This window comes from Platalea leucorodia, assembly GCF_965183815.1.
Source record: "Platalea leucorodia genome assembly, chromosome: 20".
Classification (NCBI taxonomy): domain Eukaryota; kingdom Metazoa; phylum Chordata; class Aves; order Pelecaniformes; family Threskiornithidae; genus Platalea; species Platalea leucorodia.
In genome coordinates, this window is record NC_138842.1 from 5,649,708 (window position 1) to 5,670,976 (window position 21,269).

General features: G+C 48.6%; 1 protein-coding gene across 9 annotated transcripts; it reads right to left on the minus strand.

Moving 5' to 3' along the window:
* Window positions 1–3: 3 nt before the first annotated feature.
* TLCD5 (TLC domain containing 5) lies at window positions 4–18,697 on the minus strand. Of its 9 annotated transcripts, XR_014230255.1 has the most exons (6): window positions 18,546–18,697; window positions 18,142–18,341; window positions 9,946–10,145; window positions 7,808–9,526; window positions 1,758–1,867; window positions 4–130 (listed from the first exon to the last, which is right to left on the minus strand). XR_014230255.1 is itself a non-coding variant. In XM_082330781.1 (4 exons), exons 1-4 carry the CDS (start codon window positions 18,582–18,584, stop codon window positions 8,988–8,990), a joined length of 975 nt encoding a protein of 324 aa, XP_082186907.1. In that variant the 5' UTR covers window positions 18,585–18,697; the 3' UTR covers window positions 1,879–8,987. The 9 variants fall into 9 exon arrangements, 4 of the variants coding, with proteins under 4 accessions (XP_082186907.1, XP_082186906.1, XP_082186909.1 ...); XR_014230256.1 differs by lacking the exon at window positions 4–130 and having other exon boundaries at window positions 601–1,867; XR_014230257.1 differs by lacking the exons at window positions 4–130; window positions 1,758–1,867 and having other exon boundaries at window positions 1,878–8,184; window positions 8,781–9,526.
* Between the last annotated feature and the right edge of the window lie 2,572 nt (window positions 18,698–21,269).

Consider the following 21,269-nt stretch of genomic DNA (forward strand, 5'->3'; position numbering starts at 1 on the left):
TTGTTGTTTTGAAGAAGTTCAGTGCAAAGAGGGGAAGCGTGGGATGAAATAATTTTCTACATGATACTTGACATATGTATGCAGGACATGTATACTTCCTCTTTTGGTTTCCTTTTGAGGAAGACAGAGGCTTGGGAAAAAAAAAAAAAGGTGGGGGGAGTATAGGAGATACAGCCACAACCGCCTCTCATTCTGCAGCTGTATGCAATACATCGGTCAGTGGTAACGGAGTGACTGAATACCTCTATCTATATTTGTTATATATCTCTCTGTTGCATCTTCTCTGCAATACACGCCTCCCTGCCTTTAACTTAGGGAACATGAGGTACTGTGCCTTGAGAGAGGAAGGCTCCTGGGAGACCTTCTGTTTCATGGCAGGCCCAGCATTTGCATATTAGGCCTCGATGGTTTTTTATTACTTTAATTATATTTTATTGTGCATGACAACGTAATGACAATAACAATTAGCTGGAGGAAATCCTAAATATATATATATAGGAATGAGAAAGTTATCCCCTGCAGCAGTAAATTGATGTAAAATTCAGCGGAGTGACAGTGATTAACATTTGCCAAAAATTTGCTCAGTATCGCCAAAAGCAGCATCACACAAAACTACACCAATGACAAAACAGAAGCATAAAACCCTTATGCCACACAGTTCAGTAGATTAACGCTTGCTCTTAATGGGCTGCATTCACATTTCAATGTTTAATGCAACAAATAAAAAGAAAAAGCACTAATAAAACAATTCAAAAGTAGACTCTGAAACCATAACTGCCTGCTTCTCTTTTCTGCAAATGATTTCTTTGGTGGGAGCGGATTGCATACTTATGTTAATATAGATGCTTATTTATGATACTTCTGCTGCCTGGGCAGTTTTACAGTGTGAAATCCAGGGCCAGGGGTGGGGAAATCAATAAGCAATTACACTGTGCAGTACCAATTAAAACAGATTTTTTTTTTTTTGGTAGCTATAAAGTCCTCACTTAGCCTGAATTTACAGAGAGTACTGTCATTCAGGCATAGATGCTAGAAGTAGAAACTGCGCATTAACCTCTTCAGTCCACGTCTCCAGGGCAAAGCACCAATGTCCCCAACCGTTTATTTTTACAGCCCAGAGCAGAGCTAAGCCGCTCAAGTAAGGACCCTGAAGCGAAGAAGGTTGCGTCCAACGAAGGATAACTTCTTACTGTGCCTTAAAGGATGGCACAAAAAAGGACAGATCCTTGGAGGTGCCTTATACAGGGCTCCTGGAAAAGCAGGCTTATAGGGAAAGGTTTCCCTGAGGTTCTTTTTGCAAGGACCCAGGTTCCCAGCCTCGCACCCGAAGCTCACTGGGGAGCCGTTGCCATCTGCTGGCAAATCCCTGCAAGGCGGCTCCGTCCCCAACGCCCCGGGCGGGCCGGGCACCAGCCAGGTCCTGCTCCTTCAAACGGGCATTTCAAAGCGGGGTGAGAGCGGGGAGCTTCGGGGGGCTCTGCTGGCTGCACTCTCACCACCCAAGGGCTCAGATGCGGCGGTCCGGCCAGGGCTTGCACCGCTATGGGCTCAGCAAAAACAAAATCAGCAAAAGCTGATACTTTTTTTTTTTTTTTTTTTTCACCCTGATGCCAGATTTATCACGCTGCCTTGCCTCTGATGGCTGGTATACTTCAAATTTTAAGCATGAGCAAACAGTGAATGTAATCATTTTTCTTTCAGGAAAATCTCCCTTCACAACATTTCAGATAGGGTAGTCAACCATTACAGCAACTAACCTGGGAGTGCAATGGATCTCCTGCAGACCTCAAGTAAAGAACAGACAGCTTTGCAAAACTGCGTGCTGCAAGTCAGACGTGATGGGCTATTAGCCGAGTTTCACTGACCTCTGTCATAAAAATTAAACGGACAAAGAGTCTTCTAACTTTTGCTATTTACAAGTAATCACTGTAAAACCAGTGACAGAATGCACCAGTATTTTGTACTGTTAAACTTACCATAATTTGCTATGCCAGCTGCTGTTCTGGCAAAAAAAAAGCCAGCGGCTTTTGGAAGGCAACAGCCAACCTTTATGCCCTGCACAGCTGGAGAGGAAAGGCACAGGGGAAATGATTCCCAAGGCTAACAGAGAAGACGGCTCATTTCCCAAACATGCATATGAATTTGTGACTCCTGAAGAACCGATAGGACCTTGACCTTGTGTCAGGACTGGGGTAATCCTGGCTCTGCTCTCAAGTTTAGCCTAACTTAAACTTCCTGCCTTACTGATTTTTTGTAGTACCCTGCAATTCAATCCAAACTCACCTAAGCACTAATGGCTGCTGCTTAGTTCAGCATCCTTTGATCCCAGGGAACTGCGCTGGCATGAGATTCTTCTGAGCCAGCTGAGAATGTGTGTGGGATTCCATTATTTGCTGAGATTCTACTTTTGAGAGAGTTGAAGATAGTAACGATACCCTGAATCAAATCCAGACGTGTGCCTATCTCCTTGCCCATCCACTGAATTTTCCAGCCAGGTGCTGGGCTGATGCTAACCAGCTTCACTGCGATGTGGATGCAGCCTGCTTCAGAAACTGATACGACTGATCGATGGCCGCTAACGGCTGCCTGGATGCAACTCTAATCTGAAAAAAACCCCATGAATTTGTGCTGTGCTCCACACGGCTATGCAATTTCAAAGCCTTTTACCATCTCATACCTTAAAATAAGCACGTGATTTGCTACCTAAAGCCATTCTGCATCCAGTTCACTGGAAATGCATACAGGGCCAGTCTATGTTTTTAAGTCACTTGGACACAAATGCAATACTCTGCTGACTTTGTTGAAGCACAGATAGCCTAACCTATCAGAGCTTCTACCATGACAGCTTATTACAGTTCCTAAACCTGGATAATCCACATTGCAGTAAGCATTTTCATAGCACTAAGCTTTCTCTCCATATCAGCATAATTAAAGCAGCGACCTCTGTAAGGACAGATGAAGCTGCTGTACGTTTTGTCATGAGTTTCCTTCTTGCTCTCTGCTAGAATCAACGTCCTCTGATTGGAGGGGGGGAAAGTAAAAAAAGGTATTTGTTATTAGGGTAAAATCTAAAGAGATGGAGAATAACATTATATCTCATCACATTTGAGGATTATCAGTTACGCTGAACAGATCTTAACCTCCTGACACAATATACAATTCAAACAGCAACGCAATACAAGCATTACTGAAAACCCGCACCTTGGAACATTTGAGAAGCCACAGAAACTGACGCTTTCTCCTTTCCCTATGAAATGAACTACTGGTAAACCTCTCTTACTTTGCAAAAGCTTTTCCATACCCCTGGATCTGTTCAGTTCCTTCTTAAAGTCATTTTCTAAAGATCTCTTTTGTTGCCAACTTATCAGCTGCCAAACTCCCCCTGCAACTTGAGGGAAACGGGGCAAACCCAGCAAAAGCTAACACCTTCTCTTACACCGATTTACTAGAGCACATATTGAAGCTGACTTGGAACGAGAAAAGTGCTGGTATATTGGTATAACCAAAAAAAGAGTTGCTCCTTGCCCAGAAACTGCTTATGCAACACAAGGCTAATGCTGCCTGATTCTCTCGCGGTCTCTGAAATTTGATTTCTTTGGAAATGGCAGCAGACGTGTTATTTTACTTCCAGCCAAGCTATACAAAGTCTGGAAGTATCAGGAACGTACCCATGACTTCCATGAAGCTTAAAACATTCTCTCATATTTTTTTGTCCAAGAAACAGACCTGCTGACAGCACTGCTATTAGTCTAATACAGACTCCAAAGGCTTAAAATGCTATGCTTTTACATCAGTGCTTGGACTACTGTTGCAAGGGAATACAGCCTTGAATATCACAAAATCGCAATTTCTTCAAATACAAATAAGGAGTTCAGTTAGAAAAAGAGGGCAGCGGACTGAAAGAGGAGGTTAATTTTATAAAGCTCAACCGCAGGGCCAGCTTTAGAAGCAAAAGGCAGGCAGCAGGGAAGGAATGGCTTTAAAAGAAATAATGGGAAGACAAAAAAATTAAATAAATTAGTGGGGGAGAGGGGGGCAGATTTCTCTCTTCACAGTCAAGGCACATTTGCCCATTCACTTAAGGCTAGATTCTGGTGTGGCATTCCTCAAGACATGAAACTTGGAAGATGCTTGCAGTGCTAAAGCAAAGCTTTAGAACGCTGCTGTACTTTCTCTTCTGCTTCTGGACTACCTCAGAGGTTAAAGAAACTCCCAGGATAAATTATTGCAGGCCCTGAGACCCCTTCATCATGCAGCTGGGCTGCCTGTAGAGTATAAACAGGCCAGCATCTCTAGAGGGCTCAACACTACACAGCTGCTCCCCAGTGCTGGAGGATTTTGAGGTAGATTTAAGGGTTACATCCAAACAACTAAACTGGCCTAACTATTTATAGAAAACAGACTTTTGGCATGCTGGACCTCTGGTAAAATGCTGTGACCATAAGCAAGGCAGATAGCTATTCTCTACCACCACAACACACAGAACACTACATTCACGTCTTTCCTGAGCGTGGCTTGGCTACACACAGTTTCAGAGCTGCTGGTGCAGGCCATGCAGGGCAGGGCCTTTCTTTGGTTCTGGGTCTGTACAGTGCTGGTTCACAGAAATGCTTCTTGGTGCCTAGGTCTCTTACTGCAATCACTGAAAGCATCACTGAAAGAAATGTTTTCCTCTCTTATTTTAGGAGGATCCTTCAAAGCAGAGCTTTTCAAAGGAGCGCACAACTTTCTAAATCACTTGACAAAGCTGTTGTGTTGGTGGCCTTCCCAGTGCTAAGCTGTTGCATCGAGGACAAAAGCAGCCCCTGTGCACACAGACCTGAGCCCTGCACAGCATCCTCCTGGCAGCTCCCGTCTCCCGCAGCAGATTATGTGGCACAGTCCGTCCCGCCCAGGGAGCTTTGGGGCGTGAACAGAACGTGATATACACAGCTCCCAGCAGCTGCACAGCCCTGCAGTTTCTCTCTGGCTCTGAATGAAGACAGCTCCCCAGTACGCAAGCAGTAACAGCACAGCAGGCAGGTGGAGAGACAGACTAGCACCACTCAGACCCCAGATGAAAGCTGCACCTTTGCACAGTGCTGACTTTAGCTCATCTCTACAGCTGCAAGTACCCCCACACAAGGCAACATTAAATAACGCTAAAACATACTCTCTTCCTATCAGACTTTCCAACGAAGCAATTCCTAGGCAGCAATGTTTAGTTTATGAATGAGAAGAGCTCATGGTTCATGGTGTGGAAACGCAGAACTTTCTCCTTTAGCATATAGAGCATGGAAAACAAAGGGAACATTTTTGTTTCGTGAGTTGCCTGAGGATAGGTGCATGAAAGGCCTGGGAACAGATGCTATGGAAGAAATGCACCCTGTTCAGCCATTCAACAACCTGAAAGCATCTATTAGCAAACACCAAACTACTAAGCACTCCTCACGACAACCTTGCAAAGAAGAGTGGTTTCTCTGCCTGTTAACATGTCTAAGAAGCAATAATGGTGAAAGCTGTACAAGTTGTTGGGTCAGTCCCTAAAAAGCACCCACCGACCACCACTTTTTGTTCATTTACACTGGCAATGCCAACTCATCCAGCAATACACAATACAATTTAAGAACGGCATCCAAAGAGAGAGAAAACAAATTCCTCATACAATTAAATAATCTTTATTTTATAAAACATAATACAAAGCATCTACACCATTCACTGGTGGAACATTAGTTGCTATTACACAGTAATTCAAACACAAGTTATTATTTCACACTAGTTCTGCAGTTTCCTTTTACAATTTGCTCTAGCCACCATGGACTAGCCTGAGGACAGGTCCCACCATGTGCTCCACAGCTTGAAAGCAGTACTTCTGGGTCTGTGACTCTATGCTGGAGCCCACTAGACAGACTACGAGGCCTTGCTCTGAGGCATCGTTGCTAGCTCTACCTAATAACGCCATTCCTAACTGCTTTGTTGTTTCCTGGTGCCCTTGTTTAACTTCTAAAGCCTCAACATTGATCACAGTGCTCTACTTCTTCCAACCAAGTTTCTCCCCAGTTCAAAGAAGGGAACCACTCAGCCATTAAGTGCATTGTCTTTCAAAACATCTTCCCACAAGGTGTTTCATAGATACCTGCAGTCACTGACACCCTTATTCACTTGGGCAGGTATGGGCTGTACAGCCCCACAGAAGGGCTGTAACCATGCATTAAGCTGCACACCAAAGCTCAGCAGAGGTCAGAGTCCAAATCATCAGGACTGCTCGGGAAACTCTTCTTGGTGGGCAAGTCAACAGCTGCACTGAGAAATGAACAGGCTGTTTTCACCTACATTTCTTCAGGCCGGCTGCTGAAACTCTTCTGGCTCCAGATTTACCGCAATCCTTACTAGGGAAAACCCACCAGACATCCTTTCTTCAACTTGGGAACCCACCTGAACAAGAAGCAGCACAGCTGATCTTTATGCGCGTGCCTAGCTTACTCCTTTCGACTCCTACCCGTAAGCACCACTGCAAAACACCTTGGACCCCTGCCTTTGTGAGGCAAGCCAGATGCTGGGAAGTGCCATGTTCAGGTGACAAAATACTGATGATGGGTCATAGTGAGAAGTGCTTCACTCAAAGCAACAGCATTTTCCCTTTATACAGCACAGCTTGACACAGACCACCAAGCATTCATCAAAGGTGGCTTAGTGTTAACAAATGAAAACACCCCACGAGGTAGGTAATACTGTACCCACTTAACAAAGTGGGTAAGCTGAGGCAAAAAGGCTCCTTGACATGCCCGACAGCAGCAGCAGAGCTCGGAAAGAACCAGCAAGCCCCAACTAGCCCTTCTTGTCTCCCTTCAAGGCTCAATAGTCCTATCACTGCACTGTGCTAAATGCGTCAAGTTTCCTTTTCAGGACCAGCTCACCCGTCAGTTGGCTCTGCTAATCTGAAGTGCTTTGGGCTCTTCAGGTCTTTGGCTGCAACAGGCAAGGCTCACAGCGGAACTGGCACCTGAGCTGCACTGGAGGCCTGGTGCTGAGGCTCAAAATAAATGATCATAGTAACGACAGCAATGACAAAGGAACAGCGCTTAAGAACATGTAGCGAAATAAACACCAGAAGCTGCCAGCTGGGGGACATTTTTTCCCCACAAATGGGACCAGATAAGTAACAGTTATTTTTTCACTCAATCAGGTGCACTTTTTTGCTTAAAAAAGGCCAGATTCTGTGCTTCTCAGTTCTTTAATTATTAGGCTGTAAAATAAATCTCTCTCACCCTACAAATGCTCACTTTTATAAAGTGACCCAGATCCAATCAGGGAGACGCAAGTGAATTCAAAGCCCAGGAGTCAAGGCATCAATTCAGATGCAGGAGAGCCAAGGTCTCTGGCCTGAACAGGGCAGAGGACAGATTTAAAGCTGGGCAGCTTTTCCACCTTAGCCATCAAGTTTTGAAGATGCATGTTGGCCACTTTTCAACCAGAAATCCCAGTTTGGATCTGAGGAAACACTCTTGTCAAAACTGATATTTATGGTCCTGGGGAAAAACATCAATGCTAGTTTCAAGTGATTTTCAATCATTTTTCCACAGAGCTTCCAGAAATTCACCTACTGTACCCCACTATCCCCACACACTGTGGCAGACTGGGTTCAGATGCACTGATCTGAATCTGGGATGGCACTTTCAGGGGCAACAGAAATACATGGCCTTCACCACAAATCAGGTTCTGGCCCCAGTTCCCTTTAGATTGCCAAAAACGGCAAGTACAGATTGTTTGCAGATTGCTGCAGCAAAACACCCTGCATTTACCGTTCTTATTTTTAAAAGTTACTTACAGCTTGGGGAGGGTATTTCTCTGACAATCTCAAGGCATGCTGTTTGGTCTCAGGCTGGCTCCACGCTACGCCTGCATTTCGGTCAATAAGCACAGCAGAGGGAATTTTGCCATTCTGCAGACAAATCGGGGTTTGGTCTATCAGACAGAAAACCACTTACTGGCCAAGTCCTGATGGGGCTTCTCGTAACACAGAGTGTTGGTCACTCAAGGAGCTAAAAGCGGTATTTGGAGGTGGTGGGCGAAGTTTTAACAGTCAGGGATGAAGAAGAGGGAAAAAGTCAGAAGAGCGTTTCACATCGGGGGGCTGTGTCTTTGGGTGTATTCACAGAGCACCCAGTCCTGCAAGGTGCCAGTGCTGATTAGAGCTTCTGGACACTACTGAAAAATAAGTTATCAATATGTTATTAAATAAGTTATTAAAAGGAATTAGAAAGGGTAGGAAACAACAGCCTACCTAAAACACTGTTCTTTCTAGAGTCACACTCTAGCTCAACCACCAAAACCGTTTCTCCCAAAGGAAACGCAGGGATAATGAACAAAGTGCAGATAACAACCATCATTTTGCATTTATATAGCACCTCTCAAGTAAAGATCTGAAAGTGCATAACACAGATGGATCAGCTCCATCACCCCCAATTCACAGATGGGGAAATTAGGCACAGAGTTACAGTTACGTGACTTGCCCAAGGTCACATAACGCGTTGGTGGAAGAGCCAGGAATCCCAACTCTGACGGAACACTAGAACATGCTTCTTCCTAACAGTATGAAGAGTCACTCTAGCTGTCTAGACTGTACAGGACACTGAACATGAAGATCTAGCGTTATTTTCTCCTCTCTTCCAAGATTCTACCAGTGCTGAAGGAGTTAGCTACTAACATTCCTATTTACACCTGCACTGCTGGACTAGTTATGTTTAATCTGTAAAATTAGCCCTTCTTTCACTCGTATCATTTAGTGCATGCTTACGTACACACTGAGCCAGCCTCTGCCAGGCCAAACACTGCAGACCCAATGAATCCATGGCATAGCTCCATGGATTTCAATGGACGTATGCCAGGGATAAATTTGGCTCCGGAATTGCTAACGTGTGTTGGCTCCTCTCCCGACAGTGGCATTTCAGGCATGATCCCCTTCTTGCCAGACCATGAACTCGACGAAGTCTTTACTCAGCATCCAGTCAGTGGTTTTTCAGATGTCCATTAGTTTTCAAGTATAACTCATCACTCCTCCGACTCCTCCAAGCGTGGTACTTCTTCATGCTCTTCCTCCTAGCGAAGCGACAGATGCTGACCATGAAAACCCAGGAGACAGCGTACATGATGACGCCCCCCAGCTTAATGTACCACCTGGGTTTGGGAGAAGCAAGCTCACAGTACATCAGCCAGGCCCCCACTCCAATCCGAACCCCAGTGAAGAGGACCACGAAGAAGAAATCCACCACATCACCTGTGAAACTGTGGTAACACCCCATCTCCTTCAGGAACCAGCGGGCCTGCAGCAGCGGGTTAGTGATCTCGCTGCCAAAGATGACAGCATTGACCTCCGCAGCTGACTCCCCGAGTGCCAACGATGCCGTGATGCCCAAGATGCTCACCAGATGGTGGGCCAGCATCAGGGCACCCTCCGTCTGGAAGTACACACACCAACAAAGGTCGAAGAGGAAGTAGCCCAAGCTAAGGCACAGCACGTGTACCTGAAGAGTTGTGTTTGGTGATCCTGAAAGATAAAGACACCAGACAGAGCTTTAAAGCACGGAGGCAACAAGCAGGCAGGATCTGAGACAAGGAAGGGGTATTCACCTTCAGCACTGGCAGGCTGGTATTAGCTTGTACTGATCACAGCTCAGCTGGAGAAGTCAGACAAGTCACAATACTATAGTTGTTAGTCTAACAGCTGCACGCGCGTAATGGCCACACAACGTGATCACACACTCTGACAGACTGCAGCTGGGGAGGGCCATTACACTAGCAAAATACAGTACCAGTCTCTCCATTTCCCTACTACTTTCCATCACAAAGCAGCTCAGATATCATTACAATCATCACTCCTCAAGTGGGATGGATACTGAGGTGGTAAGAGAACCCCACTTTCGTCCACCCATTGGAGGACTTGGGACCACAACTTTCATTACTTACCTGGGTGACTCAAAGGCCAGGGACCATCAATAAAGCCGATGTAAGCAGAGAGACAGGTAGCAAGGATGCCATGGGTCAGCGTGACCAGCCTGCAGCTCCATTCATAATTCCGGTGCTTGTAGCGATGGCAGAACCAAGCGTAGAGAGCGAGCCAGGCAAGCAGACTGCAGGCTACCCGCAGAGGCAGGGCGAACAGCATCCTGTCACAGGAACACAAAGACAAAATGCATCAGAAGGTCTAGCTTCGGCAGTGTTAGCACAACCCACTGCAGCATTTCACCCGTAACCATCCCAGCACTGACTGCACAGTGCTGTTTGCTGATGGTGTTGCTTGCTCCTGACGATTTTTTTCTGCAGAGGAACCCTAACTGCAGTCCCCCACCAGTGTCACCTCAGCTGTGGGAAGACACACTGAAAGCAATGACCTTGTAAGGCAGTGAGTTCCTAGCCTGGTTGAACAGAAAACATACCAAGACTCGGTAAAGCACCTCAAAGGACTTCCCCAACCAGTCTACGATGCAGGATCTGCTGGGATATGTTACTGCTCATCTGCACTGCCTGAGGGACAGGCTGAGGAGCACCACATCCAGCAATAAGGCTTTGATCCAGAGCTACGCCTGCCCCTTCATTTTAGTTCCCTATCCATATATATGCATTTGACTGGTCTGTTTGTGTTGCCTCACCTGACCTACTCATCCTGTCATGCTGTTTGCTAGCTTGGTTCCTCCTCTCCTGAAACAAAAAACCAAGAAAACCCAAAAACCACACAGTCTCTTGCTAGGTCCACTGATAATCTTCCCAGTGCAATGACACCAACTGCAAATAGGTCAAGAGAAACACAAAGGCATTGCCATCTCCTCCTGCTACTGAATTTTAACCTTCTAGCACTAACACATTTCCAGGACAGTCTGGGAAAAAACAGCTGTAAAATCCTCTTGTCCTCCCAAGGAAAACGTCCAGTGGAACAACACATAGTTCAAGCTTCTTTGTAAGCACGTGAGGACAAAGCTCAGATTAGAACAAAGCATCCCCCAGCAAATGGTGATCAGATAAAGCGGCCCACCACCTTCGGGAGCCACTAAGCACTGACACAGCCAGTCCCTCTCCTACCCCTGGCTGCACTCCACCAGTGCCCCCCGCCCTGCCCCACACCTCCCCTGGCCAAGGCGCTGGATGCTCCCTCCTCTGCGGTTTGAGAGGAGTGAGACAAGGTGAAAAACACTTAGCTCTCCTAACTGCAGACTTCATTTCATTTTTTCTGGCACCGAGACCTCCAAATCTTTTTGATACAAAAGGGTTAGAAGCTACGCCCATAAAGACTTTTTTCAACAGTATTTATTTCTTTCATACAGCTTCCCTCACTCACCCTGCAATACAGAATCTCTCAAACAAGCAAAAGACATACTGCCAGAACAAAATTACAGTGCGTAAACATCTGTGGAGGTCACTCCTCTTGTTGCTAAAACCCCTCAAATACGTAATCCCTAATATCTACATATTTATAATACCTTTCCACGCAATATAAGATGAGTCTCATTACTCCTGAGCATTCAGGGCAGCGCATCAAAAGAAGTTGAGTCACACTCTGGGATACGTGAGTTTCCAGGTGTGCAACAGCAAAAGCACCACTGGTCCTGCTGGTACCTGCTGACCAGCGCGCAGGATTCACACCCAGGGCTGGGGAACACCGAAAGGACTACACGTGACGAGGAGTCAGAGCCGCAGTGCCCAACCCTCCTGTTTGGCCTGTTGCAAGTATTACCAGGAATGACTTAGGAGGCTGGGTAAACAAAACCATTACGGTATAATGGGCCTCGGGAACATGAAGTAAGGATGTGATTAACTGCTCTGACCAGGTGTTTCCATTGACATCCCTGGTACTTGAGGTCCGTATGCGTTTAGAGTCAGGGCAGATAAGGCGGGAAGAATTCTGATGTGACAAAGGGACTGACCAGCTGGAGAAGCCCGGTAGAAGGAAGAGGAATGGCCTTGTAAACATTTTAGAGTGTTTTCTACATCTATTCGTGAAAAAGATGCTTCTCCATTCCCTGGAAAGAAAGATGGGGGCTACCTTTCAATTGCACGTCAAAGGTCAACATTTTCCATTAGCATATACAATATATATTGCACCTGTGAATTACACCGGTCCCCACACACTGGAAAGGGCAATACCCTTTAAAAAAAAAAATCAGTAAGTATAATCATTTGTACCACCAGTAGCAATGGGGTCATGAATAAAAGCAGGCCCTACAATAATTACATGTGCCTAAGAACCTAGTCCAGAACAGCTCTCCCCGAAAGAGCTTAAAAACTAGATGGGCACCCCCAGCAAAGCGCCGTTATTTCCCTTTTTTTTTTTTTTTGTGCAAATGAGAAAATGGAGGAGCCCGGCGAGCCCGAACACCGTGCCCGAAGCAGGGACGCAGCCCGCCCGGCCGACCCGGGCCCGCCCGCGGCCAGCGGCCCTCCCCTGCGGGACGCGGCCGCCCCCTCCCCAGCGGCCCGGCGCCGCACCAGCCCCGCGCCCCCCCAGCGCCCCCCGCAGCCCCGCCGGCCCCGCGTACCCACCTGCAGGGACGCGGCTGCTGGGGCCGGCCCGGCGCCGCGCCTCCGCCGCCCGGGAAGAGGAAGCGGCGGCGGCCGAGGGGCACCTGCTGGCGGGGAGGAGGGACGGCAGGGGAGGCCCCGCTGCCCCGCTCCTGCCCCGCCTCGGCCCGCCGGCCTTTGCGGCCCCGCCGCGCATCCCTCCTAAAGCCAGCCGGGAGGCGGGGGGCCTCGGGGCTGGCCCGCAGCGCTCCAACTCGCGGGTTTGCAGCCCTCTCTGCCTGGCGGCGGGGACCTCGGGTGGGTACCCAACAGGTTGTTGCTCACGGAAGAAGAGGCGGGCCGCGTTGCCACCGGGCACACGCACAGACAGAGCACTGCGGTAGCCTGGGGGCACAGGAAATCAGTGCCACGCACCCACGACCCGCTTCAATCCTCTCACGCCTCCCAGAGATAACAGGCGCGGCCGCAGGCGGACCTGGGCTTGCTTTACTCGCACCCAGGCAGCACCTGACGTGAAACGACTCTCCTCCAGAACTTGCAAAACCGTGTCAATATAGCACCAGCTTCAAGGTATCGTACCCCACGGGGTTTATCACCCAGGCACGGCGCAGAGCGCGCAGCCTCAGCAGGCTGGGAAAGCACGCAGCCCTGCCCCGAACGTACCCTCTCATCCAGTGCTTATGCAGCAGTTACAAAGCCTAGCAATTTCTTCTGACTATAAGCATTCAGTGCTAAACCACATCTTTTCTCTCCTCACTTCATTTACATCCACTGAGTAGCAAAATCCAGGGCTTATGCAAGTAGCTTACAATAACGTCCCTCCAACCAACACACTTACTCCTTTTCTAAGTTGCAATCAAAACAATCCCTCACACCCAGAAATAAGTGTTTTTTTTTTCCTTCACGCTGTCAAGTTTTACCTTTTGAAATACAGATGGTGGGAGTGGCTTGTCCTGCCTCTTACAGCACTTGTTAACAAGCCTGTTTTCAACTGGATATCTATCTTACTTTTCCAGTTCAGGCCAGGCACAGGTTCCTATTGCTACAAGATGCTCATCCTTCAGCTATGTCAGCATGACATCCTCGTTAGCATTAATAGTGCATTTGCTCCTCTGACAAATCTTAGGTCTCATCTTGCTTTCCTCCACCTTTGCTGGACCAGGCCCCCTCCCATAGCCTCAATAACAACTGAGATGGAGCTGTCACAATACTTAGCTCAGGGCACAGAACAGTGTTGACAGACAGGGAGCTATAGGGCTAATGTTGACGCATACCACAGAAACAGAGCTGCCAAAAAGAACAACAGAGATGGTCACAGAAAGGCACTCCAAAAGTCCTAACAAGGCAAGGACCATTTAATGCCCGAGGTAGAATACAGAGAAGGAATTGTGGGGGGTTTTGTTCTAGATCATACAACGTGCAAAATTTGTGTCTAGTGAGACGCAAGGTGGCAAGTCAAATCATCTCCCAGTGGATTGTACCAGAAGTTAGGTGCAGCTTATACACTAATTTCCTTGTTTGCTTTGTGCAGAGTCAGCTATTTAAATAGGCAGGCTGAGTTGCACTGGCTCATTTTGCCTGCAGATGAATAGCACTCAGCAAAACAGCTCAGGACAGGAACCTCTGCAAACAGCTTTGCACACTGCTACCCGGTTTAGTATCGCTACCCCCCTCCCTCAGCGGTACATTCTTGCTTCTTGTCTTCCTTCTGTACCTATTCCAACAGGCGCTTACAACACTGGGGGGTCACAGAACATATTAGCTTCCCAACACTGGGAAACTTCTTGGCCAAAAATTAACTGGAAATGTACAAGAACTGGAAATACACACGAGTCCAATAGCCTTCCTCAGCGATACGCCAAGACTGACGCTCACTTTTTGTGACTGTAAAAGCCCTCAAGGATATTGAACAGCTAAAAATCAGGCACCTGTATTAAAAGTCACATTATTTGAAATGTTAGCAAATAAGAAATCAAATGGGATACTGAGGGTGGAGCCAGATGCTTTTCTAGCATCACATTAGAGGGTTTAACACTAAAACTATCCTTAGATGAGACATGGTGCATGACCACCTGAGCGCACTTACTTTGCTTCAAATCTCACAGGGTAACTACCCTCAGCTCTGTTTTGCATGCAAGCAAGCTGGGTGCACTGAGCTACTGACCCTCAGCTGAAGGAAGAGAGTTTTCTTGTTGGAAGCCAAGGCCAGGCCCACCTCCACTCCAGACAGCAGGGTCCTGGCCCAGCAGTAGCAGGTCCTCAGCTGGAAACAGCCACTCAGCAGTGGCTTAGGACATCTCATAACACCAAAGATGTTCTCATGCTTTCAACTGCTTCTTCAAAGCTAGTGTAGACAAACCACCTTGTAACCCAAGCCTTCTGAATTGGTCATTCCTAGGATAAAATGCAGCAAGAGAGGCATTGGTGCTGCAGAGAAAAAGGGCAACCTGGGATGTAGGCTACGACCAGAATTTAAGTTACCCTGTGACCTTGCGTCCATCAAGAACAAACACTTCAGTTTAATGGCCCATTCTTAAGTTCCCTGCGATATTGCCTGTGACTCATTGGCAAGGCAGGTTATGGGTACATTAGTCACAAATTGAGCTTCAGCTGACCCGCATCTATCCTTCACACCTCAAGCCTGAGCTCCAGAGCACAGGGCTTGTTTCCCCACCAGCTCGCTCCTTCCTGAACTGCACGAGCCACAGCTCTGCCAGTGACTACTAGCCTTAGCATGCTTCGGCTACCCTCAAGCCTGTTTTCCTCGGCATTAACTTCAGTTGCCTCCTTAAGACCCAGAACAAAAGAACATTACAGCAATTGTTTCTTTTTAAAAAGAGAACATAACTTTATTAGAAGTCTCATCACTCATAGGAGTTTTCAGAAGAGCACAGTGACTCCGGCAAGAGTTCACACCTCCTGAGGCCAGGCCCCCAGAGCCACGCTGGCAAGGTATCAGGAGCACAAGGCTCCTGTTTTTCTAAACATATCAGCCTGCTAACTTGCCTGGATTCACAGCTGCAATGCATTCAGAGGGCATGTCAAAAGTTAGGTTATTTCATGTCATTTTTTAATCTCTCCATACACCTTGTTTAACCCCCAGCCAAGGCAGATATCTGCACTGCACAGTGCCACCGTTAGTGAGATAAGAGGCACGGAGGAGCTAGTGAGGCTGCAGCCCCACGGCAGCTGTATTCCCACTATTCCTCCACCTCTGCAGCAGGGGTGACACCTCACCTGAGCAAGAGCCACACAGGCTGCTTCAGGGGATCATGCAGAAGCTCTTCTAAACAAGGTCTTTGAAAGCAGGAAGGAAAGGCAACCAGCCTTGCTAAGCCTGAGGGCAACACAAGGCCATTTGTTCCTCAGCTGTAAGCGAGGCTTTTATGGGAGAGTAAATCTGAACTGCAGCCTTCAACAGAGGGAAATTCACATTAAAACCCCAGGGGAAAATGTCAGAACACGATTCTGAGAGGTAAAGAAAACAAGGGAACTGGTCCATACTCTGAGACCCGCTGGTATGGAGCGGATGTTACACTGAGATCTGCCTAAACATTACTGTCACCCCTGAAAATACAGTCACTTATTAGACTTGTTAGCCATGCATTCAGCTTAAAGTGGCATGTAAATGAGCCAACCCCAGAACAGAAAGAGCATCCAGAGAGGGCTCTTCTCTATCATCCCTCACCCACAAAAAGCCTGATTTTTAAAGCAGTCCAAGGTTAGGTGAACACCTGCTTATGGAGTTTATTGGCACAAGTCTAATTCTTGACTCTTGTTTGCAAGGGCCTGACTCAATCGCAGTGAAGTCACACTGCTCTAAGGTCAGTATCTGCTTGAATGCAAGTATTTTTAAAAAATAAAAAAAAAAAAAGAAATGTATCATTAAAAACAATGAGGTAAAACACTGCCTCACCTCAAGTACCATCACTTCACACACTTAAAGGACAACTCCACTATACCTCTGCAAACACTTGAATCTTCTTCAGAGGCTTTCATCCAAGTACTTAGTCAAGCGCGGTGTCCAACTCCAGGATTAAGGGAGAGTAAGGCTCAGTCAATCTTTGGTCGGTCACACCCCTACCCAGTCACACTGGCAGGAGATGGGATTTTTCAGATTTGATTTTTCTGGCTCTGGACTAAAATATTTCTACCTCCAAAATGACTACAGAACATACAGACTGTGCCATTACTGGTTGCAGACTAAATAGGTCTGGCATTGCCACCCTACTTGAGACGGTACCATTGCTGGAGAGTCAGGGAATCAGAGTTCAGTAGACATTCCAGGTTCCTCATATTTCCACTCAAACCCCTCTTCTGTCAGCTTTCCTGTGTTCCTAGCGCCAATCCATCTCCTCCGGGCATAGCAGACCAGAACCAGAAAGTCAATTCCACATCGCTTTTAGGAGTTCTTCTCACAGGAATAGGCTTCAGTAGCCAGGACCCTAGCCCAAGGGACTGTCATCCACAACCTGTTAATGAGCTGTTAAGTGCCCATTAGTTTTCACAGGTGCATTCACACTCCTCAGGCTTGTCCAGGAACGATATTTTTTCAACATTTTCCTCCTGACAAAGTGGCAGATTTCAACCATGAACCCCAAAGATACAATGTACATGGCCAGGCCCCCAGCCTTGAGGAGCCAGCTGGGACCAGGGGATGTCACCATCGCATACATGATCAAAGCTCCTCCCACGATTCGCAGCACCAGGAAGAGGAACACAAAGAAGAAATCCACCACCTCTCCCAGCAAAGTGTGGTAACGCCCCATTTCCCGCAGAAACCAGCGGGTCTGGAGCAGTGGGTTGGTGATCTCGCTAACAAATACAACAGCATTGACTTCTGTAGCAGACTTCCCGAGCCCCAGCACCATGATCATGCCGCAGATGCTCAGCGTGTGATGCAACAGCATTAGGTCCCCCTCTGTCTGGAAATACAGGCACCAGCCCAGGTCAAAGATAAAGTAACCCAAGGTCAGGGACAGCACATGGATCTGAAGAGATGTGTTTGGTGAACCTGAAACGAAAGATGCACATAAGCCTGGGGTCTTCAGATATTCTTCTACAATATGGAGCAATACAGGTTGTGTGTATACCTCTTTCCTCCTTAGTTTCCAGCCTTATCCTATGGGCCAAGTGCCAGGCTGGAAGCTTGGATGTCTGGTTCTGCAGACCCAGGCAGGCCATCCCATCCTGCCACACTTCTGTTTCTCTTTTTCTCATCACCCTTTTAGAAAGCAGGGATGGAAAGCCTGACCCCCATCAGCAGAACTATTTGAGATTTAATGATAGAAAACAGCAAACAAAACTCCACAGCCAAATGCCAGGAGTTACTACACCCTTAAAGATGTGAACAGCACTTAAGTCTGTTTTCAACACATTGCTACACCTAATGCTGCAATAAACTCAAGCTGCCAACCTGAAAACTTTCAATGTGTACATGGATAAAACAAAAAAAAGATTAACAGTAAGAAGTGGTAAGGGCTGGAGAAGAAGCAAGGGAGTTAGACAAAATTCTGCCCCAAACATGCCCCAAAAACATACACATAGAAGAATAGATAATAAGAGCAATCAGCCCTCCACTCCACCTGCAACCAGAGGTGTCCACACTGCATGACAAGGACATGCGTCAGGGTAAGACTCCAAACATACCTGCATGGGTCAGAGGCCAGGGGCCATCCGAGAGAGCAACGTAACCCGAGAGGCAGGTGACGATCGCCCCATGCAGCAGGGTGACCAAGCGACAGCTCCACTCGTAGGAACGGTGCTGGTTCCAGTAGCAGAAGCAGACGTACAGAAACAGCCAGGCAAGAAGGCTGCAGGTCACCTCGAGAACGATGGAAACCATCCTGCTGAACACAGAGCAAGGACGTTATGAGCACAGCAGCCCTATCAGCAAGGGGTGCTTATCCAGACCATCTGCCTCAGTATCCACCCCACCCCACAGAAACCCCAGGGGGAAAAAAAACCCCAACCAACCAACCCTGAAACACCAAAACACACACGAGCAAACAAACCACACAAACAAAACAATCCCACCAAAACATGCCCCGTACCCTTCCACGCTGCTCTCCTGAGGCCCCCTTTAGCACCATTGCCCTGCAAGCCCCTCCTCGTCGCCAAGGCCCTACCGTCTTTGGGGAAAAACAAGATCCCAGCACCCCCGAGCCAAAGCGGCTCAGCCCTGCCCGGCCCGGCCGCCTCCCCTCCCGCCCCGCTCGCCCTCGGGGGCCGGCGGACGGAGCCGGGGCACCCGGGGGACCGCACCCCTTCCCCGGCAGCAGAACAGACGTCCCCGGAGCGGCCCAGGGCGGCGTTCGCCCCAGGGCTACCCCGCAGCCCGGCGGCCCCTGCCCGCTCCTTACCCCAGGCTCGCCGCCGCCGGCCGCTCTCCGGCTCTGCCGCCCGGCTGCGGGCTCCGGCGCTGCCCGGGAAGGGAGGCGGAACCGGCGCGCACCGGGAGGCTTTTATCTTCCCCTCCCCTCCTCTCCCTTTCCCTCCCTCCCCCGGCCGGGGCAGCTCCTGCCGGGAGGGTCTTTCCCCCGCCCCAGCTCTCCGCGCCCCCGGAGGATGCTCCTCCTGCCGCTCCGCTCCCCATCCATCCCCATCCCCGTTTGCTCTGCCCCGCTTACCTGCCCCGGAGGCGAAAAGGGATCCGAGCAGCAGAGCTGTGTGCCCCGGGGCAGGGAGAGGGCCCTGCTGCCGGGGGAAGGGGGAACGGGAGGGGAAGTAAGGACAGGCGCTTGGAGTGTGTCAGCCGGGCTGGTACCCCCATCCAGCCTCAGCCCTCCCGGCTGTGAGTCTCATAGGGTCCCCAGACTTCAGTTAGGCTGAATGTTTTCCTCTGATGAAGGAGGATAAAGTGGAGAATAAAGCTGGATCAGGCAAGAGGGGAGACGCTTTTATCGTTGTTGTTGTTTTTTAAAAAAGTGGCCTGGTGTCCTCTTTCAAGTTTTGTGCCTGGTTTTGAAAGCAGAGGCCGGGTGGGTGGGCTGGCAGTGACCACCTTTGTGCTGTCCTGTGCTGACTGCAAGGAGGGGAGGCTGAGACGGGAGTCGCTGAGTTTGGGACCGCTTGGGTCCAGAGCTGGGGAGTGGTGCGGGATGCGCAGGGCGATGTGACGCAGAGCACGCAGAACAGGATGAGCGAGCGAGGAGCTGAGCTGGGGCCGAGCACCAGGGACAGGCAGAGGCAGGAGTGAGTAACCAGGAAAGGGCTGTGCTTCCTCCAAGCCCTGACAGCGAACTCGGCGTCAGTACCATCTCATTTCTGTTTCTTCCATTTGCTTTAAAAACTGTCCAAAGGAGATTGTGTGTCCCAAACAACCCAAACCTTCCCTACAGCCAAAGAGCCCTGTGCTGGGAGTGCAACCAATCACTCAGAGCACGAGAGGCCTCACCTATGGTCACTTAGTTCTGCTGTGTGTGCTGCGCTCCATAGGAAGTTCTCTGTGCTGTAAAAGCTCTGGCAACACATTAAAATATGCTTCTAGTTGGATTGTAGATTATAGGTTGCTCTTATATTTGAGATAAAACTTCCTGATTTTTCCCTCCTTTGCCAGCATTTTGGCCCCCGCTCTGAAGCAAGCCCACAGGCTGTGCGGGTGGGGACCCCCGGCACAGAGAAAGGGGGTCCCACTGCAGCTTGGACACTGGTCCCTGCTGGCATCTGTAACGGTGAGCCTGAATTTAAGCTCAGCTAATGAAGGCATTGTATTAGAGTGTTAGGATCTGTGCTAATTCTATGCTTACCATTAGGACTGTAAGTCCTAAGGCTGTGAGCATCAGGAATGATGAGGGCACTTGATGGGATCATTTGGACACTTAGAAATGCTCAAAGTCTCCCTTCAGGCCACAGGGAAAACCGGGAAGGGCAAGGAGCAGAGCCCTGTTCTCCCAGCTCGCACTCACTCTTCTCACAGGTGGAAAGCAGAGGAGGAAAGAAAGGGGAATGAACAATAAAAGAAATTAAATACTAACAGCGTACTGTTAATTTTCCAGCCCTTCCCAGTCTTGCTTGAACTTGGGCACTGCTAAACATCACGGCTGTATCAGGTACCGCACCTCCTCCCTGCTCTGCGCTCTCGCTTAGAGCTCTGCAGTTGCTACAGCAGTTAAGTGGAGAAGTCACCCTTGATGTCAGTCATTAATAGGAGTGCACCTCCTATATGCGCTCCAGCATCTGTCAACAGAGAGGGAAGTGAGGAGCATTTGTCCATTTTTATATTCTGAGGGTGCCAGTTCAGTTGTCTCCGGCTGAGAAGAGCAGGAACTAGAGAGAGAGGTCTACCTACAGGCAGACCGTAACTTCCAAAGGCATACCATGTCCTTGATTTGATTTTGGAGCTGAGTGGGATCTGGCTCATTTCTCCAGAGTGCTTGTGAATGACCGGACCACAGATAAAAATAAAAGATGAATGGGGTTGCACCCCTTATACTCACAAGTGACAGGGATGGGCCCCACAGAGGTGTTTTTAGACAGAGACTCAGCTGTCAGCTGGCTCTTCACTCGCACCTGGGGTTCACGTCTCTGACGCTTCAGTCCTAGCCCTGGAGGAGCAGAGGAGCTCTTCTCCTCAAGAGAAGAGTAGGGACAGAGAGAGTGGAGACTGTTCAGGCACAAGAGCTGCTTTGGTCGCAGATGGGGTTGTTCAGGATGATGTGAGTTCCTATAGCCACTGTGAGGCACATCTGCTTGGGAGCAAGTGTTCCCTCAGTGTTTATCTACGGCTGTGGGAGGTGGCTCTTAGTCTTGGAAAGCTGCAATTTCCTGCTCCGTAT